Genomic DNA, 26,627 nt, shown 5'->3' with positions numbered 1-26,627 from the left:
AAAAAAAAAAAAAGTAGAATAATAATAATTATAAAAAGGCTCAGACACGAGAGGTGATAAACCCTTTTGCTAGGGTTTAAGGTTTAAGGTTCCGTTGCTACTTGAAAATGGCCACCAGGTTGTTATCAAGAACAACAACCAAAAGCCTGTGCAAAACTCTCCACCATCACTTCCAGCACTCTTCTTCATGTCTCGTTCAGCTCCTCAGAAACGCTCATGTCCTTGGTTCTAGCCCATTTGATTCTACTAAGTTTCTTTATAGAAACTCCAGGGGTATGGTTTGTGCCCCAAATTACGATATTAGCTCTCTCAATCTCGACAATAGGGTTCCTGCCACTGTAATCACTGGTTTTCTCGGCTCTGGAAAGGTGGGCTTTGTTTGTATCTTTGGTACCAAGTGGGTCTGTTTGTTTCTTTCGAAAATGTTTCCAGATATACTTTTCCTCAATTTATTTTTGGCAAGGAATGCTTCTGAAAATTCTCAATGTCGTGCCTTTTTTTTTTGTTTTTTCTTTTGTTGTTGTTGTTTTGTTTTGGTGCTAATCAATGGGTTCTTTTTGTTCCTGTGGAAGTATTTCTGGGCATTTTCAACAATTTATTTCAACTAGAGACTTCTTCTGGAAATTTTCTTTGTCTTGGGTTTTGTTTTGTTTTGTTTTTAGTACTCATTGGCCCTCGTTTTTTCTAAGGAAAATGTTTCAAGACAAAATTTTTCCAATCTGATTCCGTAGAAGATTTTTCTAGAATTTCTTTTCGTTTGAATTTTGAGGAGTCATCTTAATTGATGAAATTTCTATTATGAAACCTAAAAGATTCTCTTGAGGAAAACGAATAGTAAGAAAGAAATTACGTTCTTGTACAAACAGATACGTTTTCCAAAATTTCGTTCTCAGTATCGATTAAGGAAACATTATTGTTTAGAGTATTTCTGGGATCTCTTTCCCTAAGAAGTAATGAAAAACTTTGGATGAGTTCATTCTCAAGTTTTATTATTGTTATTTTTATCATCTCAGGTGGTTTTTCTTTTTGGTACTATTGGCTCTGTTTGTTTCCATGGACAATGTCTCCAAACAAAGTTATCCCCAATTTGTTCCCATGAGAGAGTTTTCTGAAAGTTTCCTCTTTTATTTGAGATTTTCACTTTATTGATGGATTTTGTATTTTGAAACCTAAAATTTTTTCTCTCAGAGAAACAAGCAATAAGAAACATTTCTACTGCATGGAAATAATTTCCCCCAAACTATAAGTTTCCCTGAAGTTTCACCTTAAGAATCTATTGAGAGATTTTTATTTTTCTGGAAAATTTTCTTAGTAATCTAATTATAAAAAGTAAAAAAACCGGATATATAAGTTTGATTGTTAAACTTTATTGCTGTTGTCGTGTTATCTCAGATTGTGCTTATTCATTTCTTTGGTAATATTTAATAATGACAGACCACTCTCTTGAATCATATTTTAACTTCACAACATGGAAAGCGGATTGCTGTCATAGAGAACGAGGTACCGAATTTTATTTCTTAAGACAAAGAATTACTTTCTGTTTTTATACTTGTTTTTTGCATGACATTTTTTTTCTTTGATAAGGCAATTTCAGCTGCTTTTGTTTCTCTTTCAGTTAAAAGTATATAAACATGGTGGTTTAGGACATTTTAGTTTGTGGGCATTTTTGACCATTAGTTGAAATTTACTTCACATTCTCTCCCAGTACTTCTAATAGACAATAATTCAACATTTTTTAAATCTTTGTCTTATTGGTTCATACTTGTGCCATGTGTTTGCCATTATTTATTATGATAACCTTGAAAAAATGAGTTCTTGGTGTTTGCAAGTGTTTACACAAGGTTATTTGTAGAGGTTGATCACATGGATGTGAGGTAGCTACTAGCTAGTTTCAATGGAAAAGTGGAGCAAACTGAAAGGTGAAGAGGGGTTGGCAAAATGATGATGGACTGGTAGGCCTTGAAGGTTCTCATATGGAGATTAAGAACTTTTGAACTAGAGGATTTGCCCGTTCAACATAAGTCAATCCTGAAATATCCAATTATGGTAATCTTTTCAATCTATGAGATGATGTCATGTAAGCAGCTAGCCCACCTTTTGGTGGGAAATCTGATGATAATGATATGTGAGGTTTGTGTGGTTGTGGGTGTTGACTACATAGTCCAAGCTAGTAATCAAAATTTTAATTTTTACTTGGATTTTAATTTCAATCAATCTCAATAGATTCAATAAGGAATAAAAATTTATTAATCCCACACAAGAACACCGAATACAATGTGAAAATACCTATGATATAATTTTGGAGAGATATTCTAAATTTAGATTTACCAAAAGGCCTTTATAAACAGGGAAGGAAGTACCAAAAAAGCCAAAATAGAGGTTCTGGAGGGGGGTGTTTGGCTATTGGGAGGGGTGTTTGAATGCCCTCTATGGGACGTTTTGAACATCCTGGAGGATGTTTGAATGCCCTTTAAGATGTGTGAACACTGCTTAATTTCTGCTTAATAAACTTTGTTTATCATGATTTTCTCTTAAACTTTCACCTAGCCTAACATACCATAGTTATTCTTTAAGCTCTAACTATTTCAAATGCATATGTACCTTGAAGATTAACCAACTTTTAACCAATCTGAAGTCGGCTATTACCGGTCCTTGGTGTGACAGTGCATGCATCTTACTGACACTGTTGTTATTGCAGTTTGGCGAGGTGGATATTGATGGTTCATTGGTTGCTAGTCATTCCTCAGTGGCTGAAGACATTGTCATGGTTAATAATGGGTGTCTATGCTGTACCGTACGAGGAGATCTAGTGAAAATGCTCTTGGAATTGGTTAAGAAAAAGCGAGACAAATTTGATCATATTGTTATAGAAACCACAGGTATGGTATTTTAATATCTGATCCATAAAAGTTGTCAACTTTTGACCTAAGATGGGTTTGTTTGTTTGGTGTCTTTATTATTTATCTATTTAACAGAGCTATCAATTCAGTCCACAGATTTAATCCTACTTGCTCCTAATTACAGTAACTTCCAACTTAATCATATGGTTTAGAAATCTCAATTCATGCAATTCAATTGAGATATGATGAAAACAGTGTTGAAGGAATATTCTGTATTATTATTGTTAATAATGTTATTATTTTTTCTATCTTTCGCATTTGCTTCTAAACATTAGCAAATATTTATTAATACTTATTTTTAGTCTCACATACTCCAAGAATGTTAGGATTTTTCTTTCATGGTTAAAAAATTTCTAGTGCAAAAGTTGTTCAAAACTTATACTCCAAGCATAGAATAGAAGTTCATTTCATCTAAATATGTACTTTTCTAAATGATAAAACATTTAATTGAAGAACAGATATTAGTGGTGAAGGTTGATAATAGTTTAAACCCTTTGCTATTTTAACTGAGATGAACCTAAGTTCATACTTCCCTTTTTCCAATTGATGATCTTTTTTATTTTAAACAAGATATTGATGATATTTCAACTTTTATCCTTTGTGCTTTGAGAGTTGATCTACACTGTCACATCATTACTTTTTACTGAACTTTAAGAAGCTCACCTTTCTTCCTCTCCTTTCAAAGTAGTGACAAGATTCATGGAGTGATGGTTTAGGAATGGGCTCTTGGCGCAATCTTTAGATTGATTGCCTAGTTATTTGACATAGTTTATGAAGCAAATATTTGGATTTATTTTAGTTCTGTTTTTTTTTTTTTTTAAAAATAAAAAGCAAAGTATATTAAAATTGGTTAAAGCATGTGCATGAGAAGGTTGAGTAATCCTCCCTGGATTTACAAAAAATTGATAAAAAATGGAAGAAAGACCTATACATCCATATAGAACAATATGTGAATATGCGACATAAGATCTCCCATGCCTCTTGAGTATTAAAAATAGCTCCTTTGAATAGAAATCGAAATAAATCTTCTCTCCTTGCTAAACTAATCCTTATGGCTTACGCACTAAATGCTAGTCAAGCCTAACAACATTGGGAGGAATGCCCTTAAATGCCATGGAACAAGAGGCCCAAAAGGATGAATACAAATGAATTTAGATTCCATAGTCTCTGAAGTCCTCCACTTGTCCTCGGAAATCTTAGCATTTCTTTCCCTCTACACAATCTATATCAGCGTGATACCAGTGATTTACTACATGACTTTGCCTCTGATGGAGCTCCTCAAACCTCTATATGAGATGGACATGATATCAAAATGCTCCTAGGAGGAACCCAATCCAAGTTAGCTAATTTGGATGGCTTATGCCGAAGGCCCAAAGTCTGCATGCAATGTAAAAAAAGATGGTCAACTATTTCTCCACTCATGCATAAAATATACAAATGGGGTTAAGGGTTTTGTAAGTTCTTCTCAATTGTAGCATGTCATTGGTGTTGACCCTCTTGTGAGCCACTAACCAAGCAGAGATTTTGACCTTAAATGAAACTTTAGATTTTTATAGAAATTTAGCTGCAGTGATAGGATTCATGTCCATAGGATCTAACAAACAAGGCTAAGAAAAACATGCTTTACTGAGAATAAGCCTGAGTAAGATAATGACCAAGCTCTTGCATCTGTAGTATGTCAATAGTTGTTCTTAGGTGGTTGAGTTGTGGATTAAGTGTTTATCTGGCTAGGTATATGGTATTTAGAGACTCATCATATGTTGGATGCTATTCTAGAATTGCTTTATTTGCTCTAGTGTATGCTTTATGTGGATAGTCTTATAGGCAACTGCATCATTTTGTGTCATTTCATGTTCAGTTTTTGGCTCAAATTTTGAAATGACAGTCACACCTTTGAGCTCTTAGATTCTAGGTGTGAAACTAAAGATTACCCTCTTTAGAGGAGTTTTCCAGGATTCATTATTGGGCATTCTTTGCATTTCTGGGTTTTATTTTTAGGGGGTTCTTACTTTTCTTTTTGGACATTTTGAAGAATATGCATGTATAGCATACATATACGTATATCTACTAAGAATAAGCATAGTTTAGTAAGTTTGGAACTATAAATAGTTCACCATGTCTAGGGTTTGGAAATTGTTATTAATCATCAAGAAAATTATTATTATTATTTTTTTTTTCTATATTTTCTATTTTGGATTCTATTCAAAGGAGACTATGTTTTTTTCATTACTCAATGTTATTATTTCCTAGAATCAGTAAGACTTTTAATGCTATAGTCTTGATGTTTGCACCACTGGATTGTGATTTTTTACTGGTTAGTTTTATCTTCCAAAAGTCAGCTTGGTTCTTCAAATTTAACCAGAGTGTCCTTGATGCTAAAAACTCCAAAACCAAAACAATCTCTCTTTAGAAAATTAAAAAGGATTTTTTTAGCTAGCTTTAGTGGTTAGGTCATTTCCACAAGGATTTACTATAAGGACACAATTTTTTGATAACCATCAATCATATTTCAAATACAATCATTTTGTGAAAAGATAATCAATGCAAAATTTGATAGTTTAAAAACAGATTTTTTCAGTTTCTTCAATTGAGCAGTGAACCAAATAGATGTTTACAGAAATCTAAGTCATTGATATCTGGAAAAATCAATTCACAAACAGATCTTATCCACCCAGGATTGGATTTTCTGTTTATCAATTGAAATTAGTTTTGATTTCCTGTTTATCAATTGAAATTAGTTTCGATTTCCTACTTATCAATTGAAATCACCTTTTAGAAAGTGAGATTTTGAATCCTTTATACTCAGATTCATTTCTATTCCATTCCTAAAATTGGACATATTAGATCTAGTGAAAGACAATAGACCAATGCATTGCAGAGTATCTATTGTATTCTCAAGCATCAAATATGTGAGTTTTACAATGGTAAATCAGAAGAATTCGAACTGATGAAAACAGAGACTAAAAGAGCGCAGTGAAGAACTCACAGAGAAATGCTAATGATGTCCATTACTGCATGCTAATGTTCCGCCAAATATCAACAGGTAATTAGCTGTCCATGACAAGATCTTTGACAGTGCAGATCATGTTTGGCAGCTAAGAAAATGAAAGAACATTTATCAGCAGAGAAGACTATTGTTGAAACTATCTCTAATTCCTAACTCTGTCTAAAATGTAGAATATAATCTCTAATATCTGCTCTCTAATCTCTAAAATCTACATATGGTAAGCTATTTGTAGGCAAAGACGCATGCTTCTAGTAGGTTTGCTCTTTATCGAATTATCTTTTGGCAGACCTCAATACCAAGCGATACCAATATCCTTTTGTCGCATAGTATCAAAATGTGAATTTGATACACAGATACTATAGTTTCCCAGTAACTCAACAGTGTCATCCTAGTGTCAAATGTCCAAATCGATACCACTAAGATATCAAAATCTTCTCAGTCCCAACCATTGTTATTAGTATTGTATGATACATGATACTTATCGTGTGATACATATCGTCTCAAAGTGGAATTGATACGTACCATATAGTGTATTGGAAAATACACCATATTGTTCGAGATACGAGTTGTGGTGTTCCGATACATTCGATATTATGTTACAACGATACTAAGACAAGCCAAAAAACAACGCCGTTTAATCTAAAAAACAATACCATTTCAAAAAAAAATCGTTGCAGCTTTCAAGAGAAGAATATTTTAGGTTTTTTTTGGTTTCTACATTTGACACATGCATCACAACTCTTGGACTCTCGACATAAGGAGAAGGCAAGGGAAGAATAGAATGGAAAAAGAAAAGCATCAACGACATTACCGTGAGGTGAGTTCTCTGAGTGCTCCATCATTTGGTTCTTTTTTTTTTTTCCTTTCACTTTCTTTGTCATCATCTAGTTCTCTTTTCGTTCTTATCTTTGGTTCTTTTTTTTCCCTTTGATTTTCTCTCATTTTTGCTATTAGAGAGACCTTGATTTACATAAAAAAGAGGGCTTCTGGTTCTCTCATGGAAATATCAGCTGCTTTAGAGAGAATGGTGTTTTGGGTAGCCGTGTTAGTCTCTATTAGGTCAAACTATAGCCTATAGGAGTATGAACCTCACAACTGAAAGCATAGACCTCACAGTTGTAGCTGTCAGCCTTAGTATTATAGTTGCTACTGTCTTTCTTTAAAAAAAGTATTTTTTTTCCTGCTTTCAAGCTTTAAAAAAATTATTTTTAATTTGGGAGACTCATATATTGAAGATGATGGGTCATGGGATAAGTGCAACCTTAGTGTTGCAACTTCATTCAACTTTTTAAAATATTATTTTTAATCTGGAAGACTCATGGATTGAAGATAATAGCTTGAAGGAGGGGGAAGTGTGGTTGAAGGAGGGGGACAAACTGAAAGTGAATGGCTGTTGGCATACCAAGGAGATTGATTTAAAAGATAGTGTGGTTGGGGCGTTTCATAACCTCTATTCAGAAGAAGGGGGGTGGCGTCCTTGCATTGATGGGTTGACTTTTATGGGGCTAGATAGTAGTGAGGTTGAGAGGCTAGAGATTCCTTTTTTGGAAGAAGAGGTGTTTGCAACTCTCTCAGATCTAGGCAAGGACAAAGTCACAGGTCCGGACAGCTTCACCATCACATTTTGGCTTTTTTGTTGGGATGTTGTGAAGGTAGAGGTTATGGGTTTTTTTTTAGAGACTTTCATGATTGGGGCAGATTTGTAAAGTCTTTGAATGCTACTTTCTTGGTTTTAGTCCTAAGAAGGGAGGTGCAGAAGACTTGAAAGATTTTAAGCCGATTAGCCTTGTGGGTAAGCCTCTATAATTTGTTGGCCAAGGTGTTGGCTAATAGACTTAAAAAGGTTATGGGCAAAGTGATTTCGGAGTCCCAAAATGCCTTTGTGGAGGGTAGATAGATTTTAGGCGTAGTATTGATTGCAAATGAGGCTATGGACTCAAGGTTGAAAAGCAATGAAGGTGGTGTGTTGTGCAAGTTGGATATAGAGAAGGCGTATGATAATGTCAATTGGAAGTTCTTGTTTGCAGTGCTTAGAAAGATGGACTTTGCGGAGATATGGATAAATTGGATAGAATGGTGCATCTCCATTGTGAAATTTTCTGTTTTAATAAATGGATCTCCTTCCGGTCTTTTCCAAAGTTTAAGGGGATTGAGACAAGGAGATCCCCTCTCCCCTTATTTCTTTGTGATAGCCATGGAGGTGCTTAGTTGTCTATTGAGGAGGGTTATTAGGGGGTGCTACGATATGTTGGAGGGTGAGAGGTAGGAGTGGCGAGGGGATTCTAATCTCGCACTTGTTATTTGCTAATGATACATTGGTGTTTTGTGAGGCGTCTCAAGACCAGATGACTTATCTAAGCTGACTTCTCATGTGGTTTGAGGCTTGCTTAGGTTTGAGAATCAGTTTGGAGAAAAGCGAGTTAATACCGACGGATAGGATGCATAATATAGAGGACTTGGCCTTAGAGTTGGGGTGTAAAGTGGGTGGTCTCCCTTCTTGCTATTTGGGTATGCCTTTGGGCCCCCCCTTCAAATCAGTGGTGGTGTGGGATGGCGTTGAAGAGAGATTTCGAAAAAGGCTAGCAATGTGGAAGAGACGGTATATCTCAAAAGGAGAGAGACTCACTCTAATCCGAAGCACTTTATCTAGCATGCCTATCTATTTCATGTCCTTTTTTTGCATGCCAAGAAAAGTGAGGTTGAGATTGGAGAAGATTCAGAGGGATTTTCTTTGGGTTGGTGGAGCTCTTGTGTAGAAATCGCATCTTCTTAGGTGGAACAGGGTTTGCTTGGTAAAAAGGAAAGGTGGTTTGGGTGTGTGAAATCTAGCTCTGATGGTTATAGCTTTCTTAAGCAAGTGGAATTGGCGGTTTGCCGATGAAAGAGAGGCCATTTGGAAGCAAGTCATTAGTCACAAGTATGGTGAAGAGGATGGGGGCTGGCGCTCCTGTGCAGTGAGTGAGAGGTATGGTGTGGGATTGTGAAAAGCAATTAGGAAGAAGTGAATTTATTTGAGTGGTAGGTTGGCCTACTAAGTGGGTAATGGGCAGAGAGTGAAATTTTGGATGGACAAGTGGTGTGGAGATGAGCCACTTTGTGAGTCATTCCCTTCCTTATTTTCCATTTCTTTGTCTAAGGAAGTTTGGGTGTCAGATGTTTGGAACTCTGATGGTGATGGGGGTGGTTGGACCCTTCTTTTCTCAAGGGCGTTTAGTGATTGGGAGGTAGAGTTGGTGGAGCCTTTTTTGCAAAAGATCCAAGCTTTTAGGGTGCAAAGGGAGGTGGAAGATAGAGTGATTTAGATAACTTCAAGGTGTGACACCTTTATGGTCAAGTCTCTTTATTCTATCTTGGAGCCCAGTGATTCTCTTTTGTTCCCTAGTGGTAGTGTTTAGAGGGCAAGTGTGCCTCCTAAGGTGGCTTTCTTTGCTTGGGAGGCTTTTGGGGGGAAAGTCTTAACTTTAGACCAACTTCAAAGGAGGGGGCACTCACTGGCAAATAGATGTTTTCTATGCTTCTCTGAAGTAGAAACGGTGGATCACCTTCTTCTTCATTGTGCAAAGACTCGGGTTCTATGGAATCTTCTTTTCTCCCTCTTTGGTGTGGCTTGGATTCTTCTTTGTTCAGTGAAGGAAACTCTTCTTGGGTAGATGGGGCTTTTGTGGGGAAAGCTCTTAAAAAGACTTGGCAAATGACCCCCTTATGTATATTTTGGACAGTCTGGAAGGAAAGGAATATGTTAGCGTTTGGTAATGAGGAGCTTTCGCTCCAAAGATTGAAAAATTCTTTTGTATGTAATCTTTGGTCTTGGGTTAGGGTGTCTATAGTTGAGCCCTTCTTCGCTTGTAAGCTTCATTGATTGGTTAGGGTCTAAGTAAAGGCAGGTGATGTTTTTTGTTTCTATCCCTTCCCCTTCGGTTTGAGCCTTTTGACTTCTTTTGTATACTCCCTGTATACCCTGAGGGCATTGCTTTTGGTGCTTCCTCTTTTCTATATATACATCTTTTTTATCTATAAAAAAAAATAATAATAATATGTCATGGGAAGCGTGTAAGTGCAGCCTAAGCCTTAGTTTTGCAGCAACTTCTTTCAATTTTTTAAAAAATCTATTTTTATTAGACTCATAGCAATATGGGTTTTTGAAGAGGTTGAGCTATGGGAAACCGTGTTAATGCTACTATTTTGTATACTTATATTAAGAGAAGGCTACAATATAGTGCTATGACTGCCACCGACCTTAAAAATAGTTATTTTATTATGTAATCTCATGATTTGATAGCAAAAGTTGACAACAAAAGAATTTTTTTAACCTCTTAAAAAATTATTTCAAGAGGTTTACACTACAACATTATTATTGTCAACTTTTGCTACTAGACCCATTGCTTCCAAATCATGAGATTACATAATAAAACAACTATTTTTAAGGCTGATAGCAGTCATAGCACTATACTGTAGCCTTCTCTTAATATAAGTATACAAAATAGCAGCACTAACACGGTTTCTCATGGCTCAACCTCTTGAAAAACTCATATTGCTATGAGTCTAATAAAAATAGATTTTTTTAAAACTTGAAAGAAGCTTTTATAGCATTAAGGCTTAGGTTGCACTTACACGCTTTCCATGACTTATCATTTTCAATATATGAGTCTTCCAAATTAAGAATATTTTTTTTTAAAGTTGAATGAAGTTGTTGCAGCACTAAGGCTACACTTACTCACTTCCCATGACCCATCATCTTTAATATATGAGTTTCGCAAATTAAAAATAATTTTTTTAAAGCTTGAAAGCAGATAAAAATATTTTTTTTATAGAAAGACAGTAGTAGCTACAGTACTAAGGTTGATAGCTACAACTGTGAGGTCTATGCTTTCAGTTATGAGGTCTATACTCCTATAGGCTATAGTTTGGCCTAACACGACTATAAACCCTTTTTTATTTTTTATTTTATTTTATTTTATTTTTTTATGTAAAACAAGGTCTCTCTCATAGCGAAATTAGAGAAAATCAGAGGGAAAAAAATGAACCGAGGATGGAAAGAGAACTATATGATGACAAAAAAAGGGAAAGGAAAAAGAGAAAAAAAAAAAAACGAAGAAGAAGAACCAAATGATAGAACACTTAGAGAACTCACCTCACGGTAATGTCACCAACGCTTTTCTCTTTCTGTTCTATTCTTCCTTGTCTTTACCTTACGTCGAGAGTCCAAGAGTCATGATGCGTGTGCCAAAGGTAGAAACCAAAAAAACCCCTAAAATATTCTTCTTTTGAAAGCTGAAACGATCTTGTTTTGAAATAGTGTTGTTTTTTTAGCTTAAACGGTATTGTTTTTTGGCTTATCTTAGTATCGTTGTAACGTAGTATTGAATGTATCAGAACACCACAGTTGGTGTCTCGAACGATACAGTGTATTTTCCAATACATTATACAGTACGTATTGATTCCACTTTGAGATGATATGTATTGCATGATAAGTATTGTGTAATATACGATACTAATGACAATGACCAAAACAATAGGGTAATGAAAGAATGGTATTATACAAAAACCTCAAAAATAATTCTTTAAATAATCTTAATTTTGTTGATCAATAATAATATCTCCAAAGCCTTAGCTGTAAAAATATTTTTTGCTTTCAACTAGCCAAACTGGATTTTTTTTCCTAGTTTTATAAATAATGAGAAATAGTTTTTATCCCCCATTATTGACTTTATTGCCAAAGATAAACATGAAAAATATCTAAGGTATCTAAAAAATAGAAACATGAAAAACAATGAACAAAAAAGAGAAAGGAAATTGCTCAACAAGAAAATAGTCAGAATTGTATGTGGATTTCTGGTACTACAACAACAACACTTCTTCATGCAACCAGGATGCATTAATCCCCCAAAATTTTTGATGAATCATTTGGCAATTCCAGATGTGTCAATAGAAATATAAAAAAAGGGAGGATTGAAGAGAGGGATTCCCAAAGAATTTGACAATCTCAGATGTGTCAATATTAATGGTGCCATTATTTCAATGAATCATTTCTTCATGCAATATTATGGCATGCATGGGAACATCACTACTGCTGAAACATGTCAATAGCATGGGTGCTGGTGATATCATTTTGATGAATCATTTTTTCAAACAGCAGATTATGGTACCCATAGAAGCATCTCTATTGATGAACCATTTCAATAGCATGAATGCTGGGCATGGCCATGGAAGTAATGAAAATGAAAAATGTAGTTGGACCATGTTCCCTATGCATTTGAGTTTCACTTCCTTGGAGAAGATGAGACACTCAAAATGAAAGTGTTCTAGTGCACCAGGAGGTCAAAAAGCAATAAATTGGAAAGCAGAGTATTTGGCTTTGGAATGATACCAAATCTAGTATGTGTTGTCTGCCAACTGCTGAGCAGTTATCCTTAGGGCATCCATTAAATTCTTGATAAGTGTTTGATTCTTGGTAACTTCATTGCTAAATTTGTGGAAAATTCCAAACTATGAAACTCTCTCTTTCATCATAAAGGCTGCTTAACCACGCTTTAACCTCCTGTCAAGGTGTTCATCAAACATTTGCAAGGATTCCAAAGCAAAAGGTATTTGTGGTCTACCAACTATTAAAACAATCATTCTTACAACATTCAACAAATGCTTGGTTAGCGTTATTCTTTTTTTTTTTGATAGGAGGTTAGTGTTATTCTTTGACAACTTCATTGCTGAAATTAGTGAAAATTTTCAAATTATGGCACTATCTCTTTAATCTTTTCCTCCTCAAGACTATCTTTTGGTATGCCAAAGGTATCACATTTCCCTTTAAGAATTTTCATTCAGCTATTTCTGTTTGCTATTCATGATGTCCTCTTTCACCACAATGTATGTTATGTTCAACTCTTGCCTAAATCTAGGTTTTTGGCTTTGATGCGAACTAAAGTGGTATGAATATAGGAACTGGTTTGGAAAATAAGAAAAAGCATCACCTTCCATATTCAATGATATTTTCTTAGAAAATCAACAAGTTCTAAGGAAGGAGATGCCTTTTCCTATTGCTCAAAATAGTTCCTAGATGCATGTTGTTCACTAACACCCTCCCAAAACTGCCATTCCAAATGTTGATAGACAAATGAGGGTCTTAATTCAAAAACCTTTGCAATCCTTCTTGTATTTTCGAGGACTAGCCATTCACTTCCTGGTAACATTTTTTAGTACCCTGCAAATTTCTTATTCATTCTCAAATCCTGTTGTATGTTTCTGTATTTTTAGTGATATTAGCTGTAGTTTTGATGGACGAATGAGGGTTCCTGCCATTCACTTAATAACAACCCAGAAAATTTGTTGTTTTTCCTCAAATCTTGGTAACAATAGCCATGTTTTCACTTTTTGTCTCATCATGTTTGGACCATGTCATATCTTGTATCTGTGATGTGCTGCCTAGGGTGCAGGCATTGTTAGTTTCAGTATTTAATTTATTGATGGATGTTGCTTTTTCAGGCCTTGCTAAACCGGCTCCTGTTATTGAAACATTTTGTACTGATGAGTTAGTTTCACGTTATGTGAAACTTGATGGAGTTGTTACTTTGGTCGATGCTAAGCATGCCATGCAACATTTAGATGAAGTAAAACCCAGATTTGTGGTGAATGAAGCAGTGGAACAAGTTGCTTATGCAGACCGTATCATTTTAAATAAGGTATGATTTGTTTATTTCCTTTAAAATGTGATGCAGGATGACACTTAATCATTTAATAACACGATAAAAAATTTCTGTTAGTAGGCCAAATAATGCTTCACCAAAGTCTAAGAGACGTTGTATCTTGAGGATTTTGGTAGATGGAAGTCAATTTTTAGGTTTTAACGCAAGCTTCAAAGGTCAATAATTGCATGTAGTTCAAAAATTGGGGTTTTAGGGTTAGTAAGAATTGCTCTAAGGGATTGAGTGATGATGGATAAATGCATTGAACTAAGATCTAATTGATGCAATTGTGGAAGTGGAGAAATACAGCTGATCCTATGCACAACTTGAGGGAAGAATGGTATGGGTGGAATGAAGCCTTGGAACTGAAGTTTGGCCTAGCGGATTCCAAATCATGATTAGTTGCTATTCCAATGGGTTTTTTCGCCCAGGACTTATTATTATTATTATTATTATTATTAAATGATGTAGAACTGGTGAGAACCATAGATACATGATCCCTACCCTAGAACTGTGTATTGGATATGCCCGGAACTTGAAACTAAGACTGCATACAGGAGAGGGAGCACCTACCAGTTGAGCTGCCCTTAGGGGGTGTTTTTGCCTTTGTACAAAAGCCAATATTGTCTCCTTAATTACTTTTATCTTTTTCAATGTAGTGCTAATGGTTCTTACTGATGCAGAACAGCAGAAGTAAAAGAAATATGATGATACTCTAGGCAGCATTCCCAAAAACCTTAGGCTTCACAACTAGGTTTAGTTTGCATCACAGAAATAAGAAAACATTGAAAGCTAGAAGGTTTTGTGTTGTCATTCATTCATTTTCTTTTTTTGATCAGTGTGTTGTCATTCATTCATCCTTTTAGAAGATAGACTGATCAGCTTTATACACTTCAATCCTAAGACCCCTAAGACTCTTTGGAGATAATCACAGGAATAATAAAACTGGGAAATCAACAACTTGAACTAATAAACAAAAATTAAAAGACTCTTGTAAATTTTAAAAAATATTAATGATTTTGGAGATAAGAACACTTGTGGCCCTTTGACTGTACTCATAAAAAAAACTTGGGCTGAAATCCATGTTGAATTATATAAAATCCCAACTGAGGCTGTTATCATCCATTGTATGCCAAATTATACTTTTGGCCTTATAGTCCAATCCTTTATGCCTCCTGTAAACTTTTACAGGTGGTTGCCACTTGTGACCATCGCGGACTTCCTTACTTTTAAACCATCTAACATCTAATTCATTAGCTTCATAAACTTTAAGAAAGTGCATCAATGCTCTTTCTTTGTGACTGCGGTGGTAGGATTACTGAAAGAAAATAAAAAGGTTTATTGAAAGTCAGAGCCTTGCGTTGATACCAAACTGATGCAAGATTGAGCTTAAACCTTAAATAGTGTTGTCTAGGGCCCCAAGGTCTAGGGAAGTTTCTAGTATTATTTTCCCAGTATCATGGAGGTGTTCCTGGCTGGAAGGATACATCATCCTTTTTTTACACAATTTCTCTATCTCCTTGTTTCTTATAAGAAAATAAGAAAAAAGGAAAACGGAACAAAAAGAATTGGAAAGAAGTAGGATGAGAAGAAGACAGAGAAGAAAGAACCTAGGACATCATGAGTTATCAACTTGAACCTTAAAACTTTGATTAATCAATTCTAATGTCTTTTTTGGTCTGAAGGGATGCATTTATGGACTCTTGATAACATTAAGGCAAGTGAAGACCTTCCAAGAAGTCAAGAACATAACCCCCTGCAATAGAAACTGAATAGGACTCAAATTCTCTAAAATAGAAAGTTTCTGAGCACATGATAGGCTAGCTTGCAACCAGATAAAAGATTTCTAATAGCTCAAAACTAGGAACTATTATAATTGAGTTTGATGGGAATAAATATTTCTGAGTAATTAAAATCCCCAGAAAAGAAAACTTTCTAAATGGCAACTAGGACTCTACCAAACCCAGATACGAAACAAACCTAGAACCATATTACTACTAATTTGGATGCCAAACCATCCTAATCTTTAAAGTTGCTAAGCTACACATGGTAGACGTAAATTCAATGAAGTTACAATTAACTTTTTTTTTTTTTTTGATAGGCATACGGGGAAACATGTATTAAAAGCTCCTAAAATGAGACATAGCACAATACATATGAAATATACAAAAAAGGCCCAACAGGACAAAGGAAAGAAACAAGAAGACCCCTCTCCTTACTTTAAACTCAACCAATCTACAAAATCTAACATAGACATTATGTGATCCTCTATATACACCTTAGCCTATTTCCCAAAAGTATATAAAAAAGCAAATTTGATTGCTTGGTTGGAGTGCTTAACATCCTGAAAGGCCCTTTTGTTTCTCTTGTTCCAAAGAGTCCATGACAAACATAAAATTAGTGGCCCTCCATGCTTTTTTCCATTTTTTTCCCCACGAAAGAGCCATGCCAACCCAAAGAGAGAATGCGTGACCCACTCCACTCCAAAGCCCTTTGGTTTTGACTAAAGAATGCGTAGCCCACTCCACTCCAAAAAGAGAAAAAACCAAGCGTCATACCATTCTTGTTTTGGAACAATATAGAAGCAAGTGGTCTGTCGTGTCCTCCGCACCTTTGCACAAGTAACATCTACTTGGGAGAGTCCAACCCCTCCTTTTGAGTTGGTCAAGAGTAAGGATTCTACGCCATGATCCTTCCTAGGCAAAAAAACTGACCTTCATTGGTGCCTAATAACTCCACACAATACTAGATGGATGATGCTCTCTATATCCCCTAGATAAGGAAGAATAGAGACATCTGTCTGAAAACTTGCTGCACTTGGATTCATTCCACCTTAGTTTTTCCTCCAGTTCTCCTTTAATTACCAATTATTGCAATTTCTGAAAGAAACTCTCCACTTCATCCAACTCCTAATCATTAAACTGCCTTGAAAAACGGGGGCTCCAACCACCCCCTACCCCATTCACCTCCCATGCCTTTGCCATCCATCTCTCTTTGTTAGAAGCAAAGAAAAATAAATATGGAAAGGCTTCTTCCAAAGTTTGATCCTCGCACCACTAGTCTTTTCAGAATTTAACCCTTCTCCCATTTCTGAGTGAAAAGTGAGACCATTATGATAAACTAACAAACTCATTACTCAAGCATCTAGAATTGAGGCTTCCTTTGGGCCCAAACACATTCATTTTAGACCTTGACAGAGGGCATGTCTTAGAACCAATCGCTGCTGCATTTATAGTGCCTTGGCATTATTTTCAGTTCATTTTCTATCATGTGAATTGTCGAACTTATGTATGCTCCAGTTGTTTGCTTTGGGATTTTAAGGAGATTCTATATTCCTATATTTAATATTTATCACTGTTTGATTCATCTTGACAGATTGATTTGGTGACTGAGGCTGACTTGGAGAGATTGACCCAGAGAATTAAGGTAAGAGTGCTGTACAAGAAGAGATTTTTCCCTTTTAAAGTGAAATTAAGTTGTCTAATGGGTATTAGGATTTCTGTTTTTTTTTTTTTTTCATTATTTTTTGTTCTGTGCTATGAAAAGTTGAACTTGTAATCAGCGGTTTAAGGACCATTCATTAAACCACAAAAGGAAGCACTTTAGTTGTTATTGACAATAACTAAAAATGTAATGCTCAAATAATTTTACCAAAATTCACAATTACTTTTTAAAGTTGTTACTCTTTTCTAAAAACTATGAGCATTTTTAAAGGTGAAATGATATTTCATAATCAATTTACAATCTCAACAAGGCATAATTGTATATGAATTGATGTGAAGAAAATAAATTAGAGAACTAAATGCAATCCTGGTTCTGTTGAGTTAAAGCTTTGCTTTGTTTACCAGTGTTGAATTACAGGTTTGAAAACCTTAGTTTGTGAATATTCTAGGACACTGCAATGTTACCATACTTTATGAGCCATTGCAAAGAAATAACCCAAAATTCTCTGCATATGCTTTGTTTTTCTTTCCCTCCATTTTTTTGGTGAAACATCTGTTACTTTTTCCACTGTCGAGCAATACATCTTAACCAGGGATATCATGTTGGAAACTGTATGTTCAAAACCAAGACCATGTGGCTAAGTATTGGCATGCAAGTATTGGACTTTAATCTATACCTTGATTAACAACATACCTGCGAACAAGAAATGAGTACCTAAAAGACTGGTGTGTGTATATTCATATATATATATATATATATATATACACACACACACACACATACATATGCATGCATGTAGATATCCTTTAGAAATAGCTTGGGTTTTTCTGTGTGGGAAGCCAGATCAATTGGCTTTCCAAGTGGTTGTGCGGCTCACCCCTATCAGGTTTTAAAATAATTGCATGTATTTTTTTCAATAGCCATTCTAAAATTTAAGATTTAAACTAGGAAGAAGAATGCATCCAAAAATATCCTGGTTGTCTTAAAATATAAGGCACATAATTAGTATTTGTTATTTCTTAAGAGAAGCCTTTTCCTTCCTTATTTATGAGGGACATAATCGTAATTAATATTATCATTATCTTTCTTGTTACTTGACCAACTTTCCTAAAAGCTTTAAGCTATTAGGATATGATGCTCCAATGTATATTAGGCTAACATCTTCCTTCACATGTGGCTCCATACCTACATGTGGAGAGACAAAACAAGGATCATGGATTATAGATAAATATATAGGGCAACAAACGGTAGGAGAGACTTGAACTTGAGACATTTAGTTAACCGTAGCTTTGATATCATGTTAAGTTACTAATTTTTCTAAAAGCTTAAACTATTATGAATCCACAATGTATATCTAACTTTCATACCAAATGAAAGGATTTAGTTGAGCATCGCAAATGGGGTAATAGTCCAAAAAATCAAATTTGCAGTAAATCTATTATTACAAAATCAGGTTAATGATGAGTTAGTGTTAGTATCTATGATTTAAAGTTCTTGTGAAATTGGGTTGGGTTCTTCAGTTGGAAAATTGATAGGTGAAAGGGGTCTTTGGAATTTGTGGTTCTCTAGACACTTAAACAATTGGGAGCTATGTATTGTTGGTTCTTTTTTCCTCAAGATACAAATATATTTGGTAAGGAGAGTAGAAGACGATAGGTGTTTGGAAGGATTCAAATAATGGAGTTTTTTAAAGTCAAATCCCTCTATTTTGTTTTCGAATTTGGGAGTGAATTTCTTTTCCAAAGGACATTATTTGGAATTCATGGGTGCCATCTAAATTGAGCCTTTTTTTCTTGGGAAGCTAGTTGGAATAAAGTATTGACAATATATCAGCTTCAAAGAAGAGAATGGCCATTGGAGAATAGTTTTTTTTTGTTTTTTTTTTCCTGTAAAATCAAAGGGGAATCTATTGATCATATTCTCTTCATTGTACCAAATCAAAGGTTCTACGGCAGTTGCTATTCTATTTCTTTGGCTTAGTTTGGGTGGTCCATTCCATGGTAAAAGCAACTCTTTTAAGCTAGCATGAGTTCTTTGTAGGAAGGAAAGAGAAAAAAGCATGGAGAGTCGATCCTCTTTGCATTTTTTTAGACAATTTGGCAGGAACAAAATGGAAGAGTTTTTGAAAATGAGAAGCAGCCTGATCAACAGTTGAAATATTCGTTCATAAGTAACTTCTAGTTTGGGTTTGCATGTACATAAAAGAAGGATCGATGTCTTTAATTGATTTTGTATATTGGTTGGGATTTATGTTCAGAGAGGATTGTTTTTTGTTTCCCTCTTATGAGGCTTAGCCATTTGGTGCCTGTTGTATATGTCTTGTTTACTTTGGTGTACTATTTTCTCATGCAATATATTTACATCTCTTATTATCTATCAAAATGTTGAGTTGATTCATTAATAACATATGTTACTTGCATGTGTTTAGGTTTTTAACATGTGATTTTTGCATTATTTTTTTTTTTATCTTTTTTTTTTTTTAATTTTGGTTTTTATTTTTATGTTTATTTTTATTTATTTGTTTATTTTTACAGCATATCAATGGGATGGCTCAGATAAAGTTAGCTAAATTTGGATGTGTTGACATGGACTTTGTTTTGGGAGTGGGAGGATATGATCTTGAGAGGTCATTGTGCTATTTATTCAGCTGTGTATCTTCTGTAATGTATCAGTTTTTGTCCTTAAAAGACAAAGGAATTCTGTTACAGCCAAAAAATCTTTTCCATGTCAAATTCTTTGTCATCTTTATTTCTAATCAATATTTTTTTTTCCTTCCAATCTTTACCTTTTCTATTTTTTCTGGATAGAAGAGACAAAACTGTGATGCATATCTATATTTCGGCATTGTAATAAAAGCTCATATTTGCATTGCATATGCATTGGTTTTGCAGAATTGATTCCGAGGTTCAGGTAGATAGCTCCCATTGTGCAACCCATCAACATGAAACCGGGAAAGGTAGTGTCTTTTCTTCTTTCTCTGATTCATGCCTTATCATGATCTGTTTGCCATCAACAATAGAAGTTTGTTGCCAGGAAAAAGATAGGGAAACAAAAGTATGACTCTGGGGAAATTATGTTTCAATTAGTTGCGTTTGAGCATATGTTTGTATGACTGTCATCCCATGTTTCAGATGATTCTTAATAGTTTAAACAAATCGGGAAGTACTTTTTCAAGTTTTGATTAGGACACTTAAAAATTTAATTCAGGACACCTACATTGAAGTGTCTATCAGGAACACTAACCCTTCAAGGTAAAGTGACTCTAGGCTGTGCTGTCAGTTATTGTTCCTGAAGATGTTAGCTGAAATGCAAAAAGATAGGAATGCCATTACCTTGAAGGTCAAAAGGCTTCCTTTTGAGCCGCCTTCTCCCTTAAACCCTAAATCACCAAGCACCATATATAGAAAGGCCCTTGTCTTCTTCCTCCATTCACTTTTTCCCTTTCCTTTCTGAAGAAAAAGAATAAAAAAAGCCCCTTACCAAGCTTTTTGAGGAAAAAAGAAGGCTACACTGCTGCTGCACATTGTTATGGTCTTCCAAAATAATAATATTAATAATAAAAAACCCTAAATCATCAAGCTCCATATATAGAAAGGCCCTTGTCTTCTTTCTCCATTCACTTTTTCCCTTTCCTTTCTGAAGAAAAAAAATAAAAAATCTTTGCGGTAATTGGCACCGCTAGCCCCCTACCAAGCTTTTTGAGAAAAAAAGAAGGCTACACTGCTGCTGCACATTGTTATGGTCTTCCTAAAATAATAATAATAATAATATATAAATAAATAAAATAAATAAAAAATAAAGAGAGGGGGGGAAGAGACTCATGGCTGTGCATAGCAACCAAGAAATGACTGAGAAGAAGAAAATCATGAAGTAGAAGATTTGGAGGTGGAGAGGGTGGATTTTGGGGATAGGAAAAAAGATGTTGGGGTTAGGGGAGAATGTGGGTTTAGGATTGGGGTTTATTTGGGAGCAAAGAAGAGAAGTTGAGTTGAGATTTTTTTGGAGAAGGGTAGTTTGGGTACCTTATAAACTTTTTGCATGCTGATGTCATCAATTGTCACCCATAACTTTAATGACTATTCTATGGAGAGGAAGGTCATATGATCAACACCAAAACTTGGGAGAGGGGTGCGTAATTTTTTAGACCACAGGAATGTTATTTGTAATTAAGGTTAACCTAATTTGCTTTCAATCTTCCTACTGAGTAGAGTTATCTAAACTAAAGTTGCATTTAGCAAATGTTGGGACTTTTTGCAATAGTGGGGAAAAGCCTTCCAGTAAAAGTAGATAATCTACCACTAAAGAGTGATTAAGACCTTTACTAGTGTTTAGCCCTACTTTAGTAGCAACTGCTTCTGATAATAAACCATTCCATTTTTGGTTTAGACTAAAACAGGATTCTTTGGACACAGTGTTGTTGTTTGTTGAAAAACTAGTAGCAATGTTTTTTAACATTAGGTTCTTATTCCTATAAAACACATTGTAAGATTCTGATTTTAGTTTAAGTGTCATCAGAATGTCATGCAGCGATGTATTATCTGAAGTGATAAAATTCATAGATGGGGAACCTTTTCCCCTTTTCATATCAATCTCTCTCTTCTCTATCCTCTTTCTCTCTTCTCTATCCTCTCTCTCTTTCTCTCTCTCTCTCAAGCTCCACTACAATATCAGATTAGAAGACATCTCTATTTTAATATATGTCTTTACCAGATGTTTTGTTGTACACTTCTTATTTGCTCTATGCTTGGAATCCACCGTTAAGACTAATAAGTTCTTCTAGTTTGTATATTCTAAAAAGAGTTGAATGACACATGATTTGGATTATTTAAAGCAGCTCTATTTTAATATATATTTGTTGTCTGATGTTTTTTTATTGTATATTTCCTACCTGCTTAATGCTTTGATTTTGAGTTGAATGATAATTGATTTGGACCTATTTAACCCTTATTTATGTATTTCAACCTTCTTATTGGTGGATCTCAATATCTACTTGTTTTATGATGGTGAACATAACTCAGTAGGAGGTTGTTTCCTGATGTTCCATCTGATGTGCCATTAGAATTTCACAATTAGCTCTCAGTGGAACAGTATAAAGTTGTGCTAAGATAAGTCATCTGCAGGAAATGGTTTTGCTTTTGGTAGAAAGAGTGCTTTAGCATTCAAATGGCACATCTAAAAAGTTCTTTTTCCTTTGCTTGCGCCTGTTCTATTAAAATGTTATGTAATGGACTATCATTTTAGTTTATTTGGAAAATAGCTGATCATTTTGATATGATTTCACCTGTATTTCTAACACAAAATTGATTCTAGAGTGATTTCAAACTCATTGTTTTGGTGTTTCATTTTGGTTGTGACAGGACACCATAAAGGACATCATCACGATCATGTGCATGATTCTGCTGTCTCCAGTGTCAGTATAGTTTCTGAAGGAACCCTTGACCTTGATGAGGTAAATTTTTCCATGATGTTTTGTGGATATCTTCTATTTGAAGGTCATTTGATGAATTAGGCAATTTCAATGCTTTGAACAAAAAGTTTTCTAAAATGTCGTCAAGGTGCTGAGAGAAGCATTTACCCCATTTCCCAATGACTTGGGATTGTGTGCGCTATATCCTGCTTCCCCATGCCTTCCTGGATAGACCATTGGAAAGGCACGTGTTTATTAAAGAGGAAGTGCGCTGTTGGTGAAAGGCAAATGATAGCATTGAAGTCTCCAAGTTTAGGAATATTAGGAATATAGGCTCTTGCAGGATTGGATCAAGTGATGTTGACTAAGCCCTTAAAGATTTGAAAAGGTGTAAATCAAAGGGAAAAAGCTAGGGTGAAGTGGGTGGAGGAAGGAGACTAATTCTAATTTCTATGCTTTTGGGATGGCAAATGGTAGGACATGAGTTCATCAGAAGAGGGCATAGTTTACTTTTGTGTGGTTTGTCTTGACATATTCTTCTGCTTTTTGTGTCTGTTGAGATTGATTACATGAATAGAATCTTAAAGATAGGGAACTGATCTGGAAACATCATAGATAAAGTGGAGGTATTCAAGGATAAACCAGGTAGCTGAGCTTGATATCAAAATCACATCCCATGGAGAGGGTTAATTGTGATGTGAGGAAGAGACCAGGTGGCCTTCTTGTATGTGGCATGCAGGGGAGCTGTTTGGAGAATAGCTGTACGGTATTGGATTTAATTTTCGAATTAACTTTCCTAACTTGAGTTGTATAAGCTCTAAGAGCCCTGATATCTGCAAGTTAACAAAGCATTTGGCCTCTATGTCAGCTCTAAGATTCCTAATTCCAGCCACTATCAGTATTTAAGGTTTATGTTGTCGGTATCAACCGGAAAATTGAGATTATAGATTTTTGTGATGAAGATTACAAGAGGTTTACAGAAGAAAAATCAACAATTGCTGAAAATCTGATACTCTCGGAATTTAGTGGAGCTTTGAGGCTTTTAGACAAAATGGAGGCCTCTGGTTTTTGATGTCTGGGACTTAAATGTAGTGCCATAACAGAGGAAGCCTGTAGGATGTGACATTGCTGATATGTAGCATTTTACATTTAAAATGTTTTTGACAACCACACCTATCATCTATTGTTAGAGTGTAGTTCACTTTATAAATTTCTATTAATATGCTTGCAATCATTATATTTAATCAATCAGTTTTGTATTATAGTGGAGGGTTTTTTTTTTTTTTTTCTTTTTCTCTTTTTCTTTTGGTAATAATCAGATCAAGTAGTTTGGATCCTTGTATATCCAGTCACTTGATTGAAGTTTGTTATTATAATTTATATCCCTATGTTCACAACTGTCAAATCATCGTAAAATCATTGAATAGGCTAGTTTTGACCTGATTGGCATGCTTAGGTTGGGATCACATCTTGTAGTTTGGAGCTCTGGTTGGTTCCAACACTGATCAATGCTTTGCAAATTCCAAATAGACAATGTCTAATAGGTGAGTGGTGATTTGGTGGTGTTCTAAACTTTCAACCCCAAAGTCCCTTTAGGAAAGTTAGTTGAGTTTGTTTAAAGGCCTGGGGTTTTGCTTCTTTGAGCGCATTGCTCAGTAGCTAAAAATGCACTTATAGAGAAATCAAATATTGAAGCAATAATGCCAATAATACAAACAGCACTACTTTTCCTATGTCAGACTCAAAAAGATGCATACATGCACAATATGTTTCGTACACAAATCAACCATAGGAGAATCGTAAGAAAAAGTATATATTTTCTCTTTGGTGGCATGTGAACCAGGTAGATGATTGGCTGGAAAGGCTTCTTGAAGAAAAAGGGGAAGACTTGTACAGGATGAAGGGGGTCCTGTGTGTGAATGGTTCTGATGAACGTTATGTTTTTCAGGTTCTTATCATTTCTTAACCTGAATTTTCATGATCTGAGTCATTACTCACGACTTAAAGATGAGATTTTAATCCCTTTTCTTGTGATTTTGCTTTTCCTTGTTTTCCTTTTCCCTGTGCCATATCTTTCAGGGGGTGCATTCTACATTAGATGGCTGCCCAGGCAAAACATGGGAACCTGATGAGAAAAGGGTGAGCAAACTCGTATTTATAGGAAGGAACTTGGATGAAACTGCTCTAAGAAAAGGTTTCAGAGGTTGTCTAGTGTGACTGAGAAGTCGGTCATGTCAGATTGTCCAAAAGCTTAAACAGCAGATGAATGGGGGATGACTGAAGGGAAACACAACAGCAACATAGGCCTCCAAGGATCACCAACCCCCAAGATTTTTGTCAGAATGATGGGGTTTGCATCACCAAAGCATTAGGTCTTTTATTATGGTGGTGGGATTTCTAGGGTTTTAGCTATTGGTAGTTGGGTCTTTATCTCTCAACTTCCATAGTGGAATAAGAAATTTCTGAGATTAGGCAGAAAATTTCATATCTTTTGTAAACCTGATTATCAATGTTGTACTGTCTCATATATTTGTGACTTGAGGCTATTAATTTTGTTGGAGAAGAAGAACTCAAGGAAAGGTCCATTTGTTAGTGATTTTTGTGAAGCGATCCTAGCCTGTATTGCTTTGGTTTGGAAGCAATTCTAAATAGTTAGGTTACATTTTGATTGACGGAATAGGATGGAAAAAGATACTTATATCTTACGATATTATATTCTATTAAATGAGATATGCATATTTTAGGATTTTAAGATATCATTTTTAACGGGATATGATACCATTAGACATTATATTCAATGTATATGATATCCCAAGGTATCGTACATAATAAGATATATTATGTCATGCTTATATTTAATTTGTAAAATAAATGAAAAATACATTATTTTTTGTTCAAAAGTATATTGCATTTCAATATTTATTAAAAAAATATGAAACTTGTCTTACCTTTATTGATATTTAGAAATTGTTTAATAATTTAAAATTTAGTAAATATTTATTTATTAATAATATTCATGTCTGATTAAAATATTTTAAATTTATATAATTTTACAATATATTTTATAATTTTGTTAACTACAAACTTAATATTTTAATCAAAATTTTTTATTTTACAAAATAAGTAATATAAAAAATTAAAAAATTAATGAAAAAAATAAACTTATGATATATATGGGATATATATCATAAACCATTAAAATATATCTTGTATAAAAGAAATATAAAAAAGAGAGTGAATAATATATCTCATCATTTATTACATATTATATGTGCTAAAAAAATAAGGGAGAATTACCCAAAAGGATAGGTTGGGCAAAACAATTACTAGAAAGGATGGTATCTTTTAATAATTATTGGAGAGGACTTTAGTAAGTTTAATATACCAAAACTGTCCTTTAACTAAAACTTTTAAAATTCAAAGCATTTAAAGCACTTCACTTGATTTGTCAATACATTTATGGTATATGGGTCCCACATTTATTGTAATTATTGATATTTAAATTTTAAATCAAAATTTTGGGTTTAACCCTTACAATTATATATAATTTGTTATTTAAATTTACTATTTAAAACAAAAATACTTTTAAAAAATATTTTCAAAATATCATTTATTGTTTTTTTACCTTTTTTATTTTTATTCTAATTTTTAATTTTATGAAGAAAAAAATAAGTTTTATAATTATATAATAAAAATGATGATTTTTTCATATATATATATTATAATTTTAAATTGATAAATTATGTTTTTGTATTAAATTTAAGGAAGATAAAATGTTTAATTTTTCATTCAGATTCTCTAAAAATAAGAAGAAAATGATAGAAAATGTTTAATCATTTTTTATTTTTATAATAAAATAATTTTAAAAAATTTATATGATTTTGTTTCCTTTGCATAGTGTTTTTTTTTCATATAAATTTTTTTTCTTAATGCATCAAGTGGATGATGTTAATATATTTGATATGTTGAATATTAATAAGGTATAAAAGGTGATCCTTAAGATTATTACTTTTATTATACAATACAAGCACAACAAAAATATGTTATAATTACAATATAAATACACTTACATTACAATACATTACAACAAAACCTAATTAAGAAATTTATGAATTTTTTTATAAAAATGATAATTTTGTATAATCATACCATATTTCACAACATACCTATATCATAAATAATTTCTGAAATTA

The 26,627-nt window shown here is 34.2% G+C and overlaps 1 protein-coding gene across 1 annotated transcript; it reads left to right on the top strand.

Annotated features, from left to right (window-relative positions):
* Positions 1–25,106, top strand: LOC100265506 (uncharacterized). The gene is made up of 10 exons (XM_002264730.4): positions 1–368; positions 1,435–1,500; positions 2,699–2,879; positions 13,384–13,580; positions 16,959–17,009; positions 19,562–19,653; positions 19,919–19,983; positions 22,385–22,476; positions 24,278–24,382; positions 24,514–25,106. Exons 1-10 carry the CDS (start codon positions 108–110, stop codon positions 24,649–24,651), a joined length of 1,248 nt encoding a protein of 415 aa, XP_002264766.1. The 5' UTR covers positions 1–107; the 3' UTR covers positions 24,652–25,106.
* The last annotated feature ends 1,521 nt before the right edge of the window (positions 25,107–26,627 follow it).

This window comes from Vitis vinifera, chromosome 2 (assembly GCF_030704535.1).
Source record: "Vitis vinifera cultivar Pinot Noir 40024 chromosome 2, ASM3070453v1".
Classification (NCBI taxonomy): Eukaryota; Viridiplantae; Streptophyta; class Magnoliopsida; order Vitales; family Vitaceae; genus Vitis; species Vitis vinifera.
The sequence above is the reverse complement of the archived record's forward strand: the minus strand, read 5'-3'. Positions and strand labels throughout refer to the sequence as shown.

Excerpts from the sequence above, each read along its gene's own strand:
- LOC100265506 (XM_002264730.4), top strand. The coding sequence starts at position 108 with ATGGCCACCAGGTTGTTATCAAGAACAACAACCAAAAGCCTGTGCAAA. Across the intron at positions 19,984-22,384 it reads TCAACATGAAACCGGGAAAG|GACACCATAAAGGACATCAT; the intron begins GTAGTGTCTTTT and ends TGGTTGTGACAG. Across the intron at positions 22,477-24,277 it reads GAACCCTTGACCTTGATGAG|GTAGATGATTGGCTGGAAAG; the intron begins GTAAATTTTTCC and ends CATGTGAACCAG.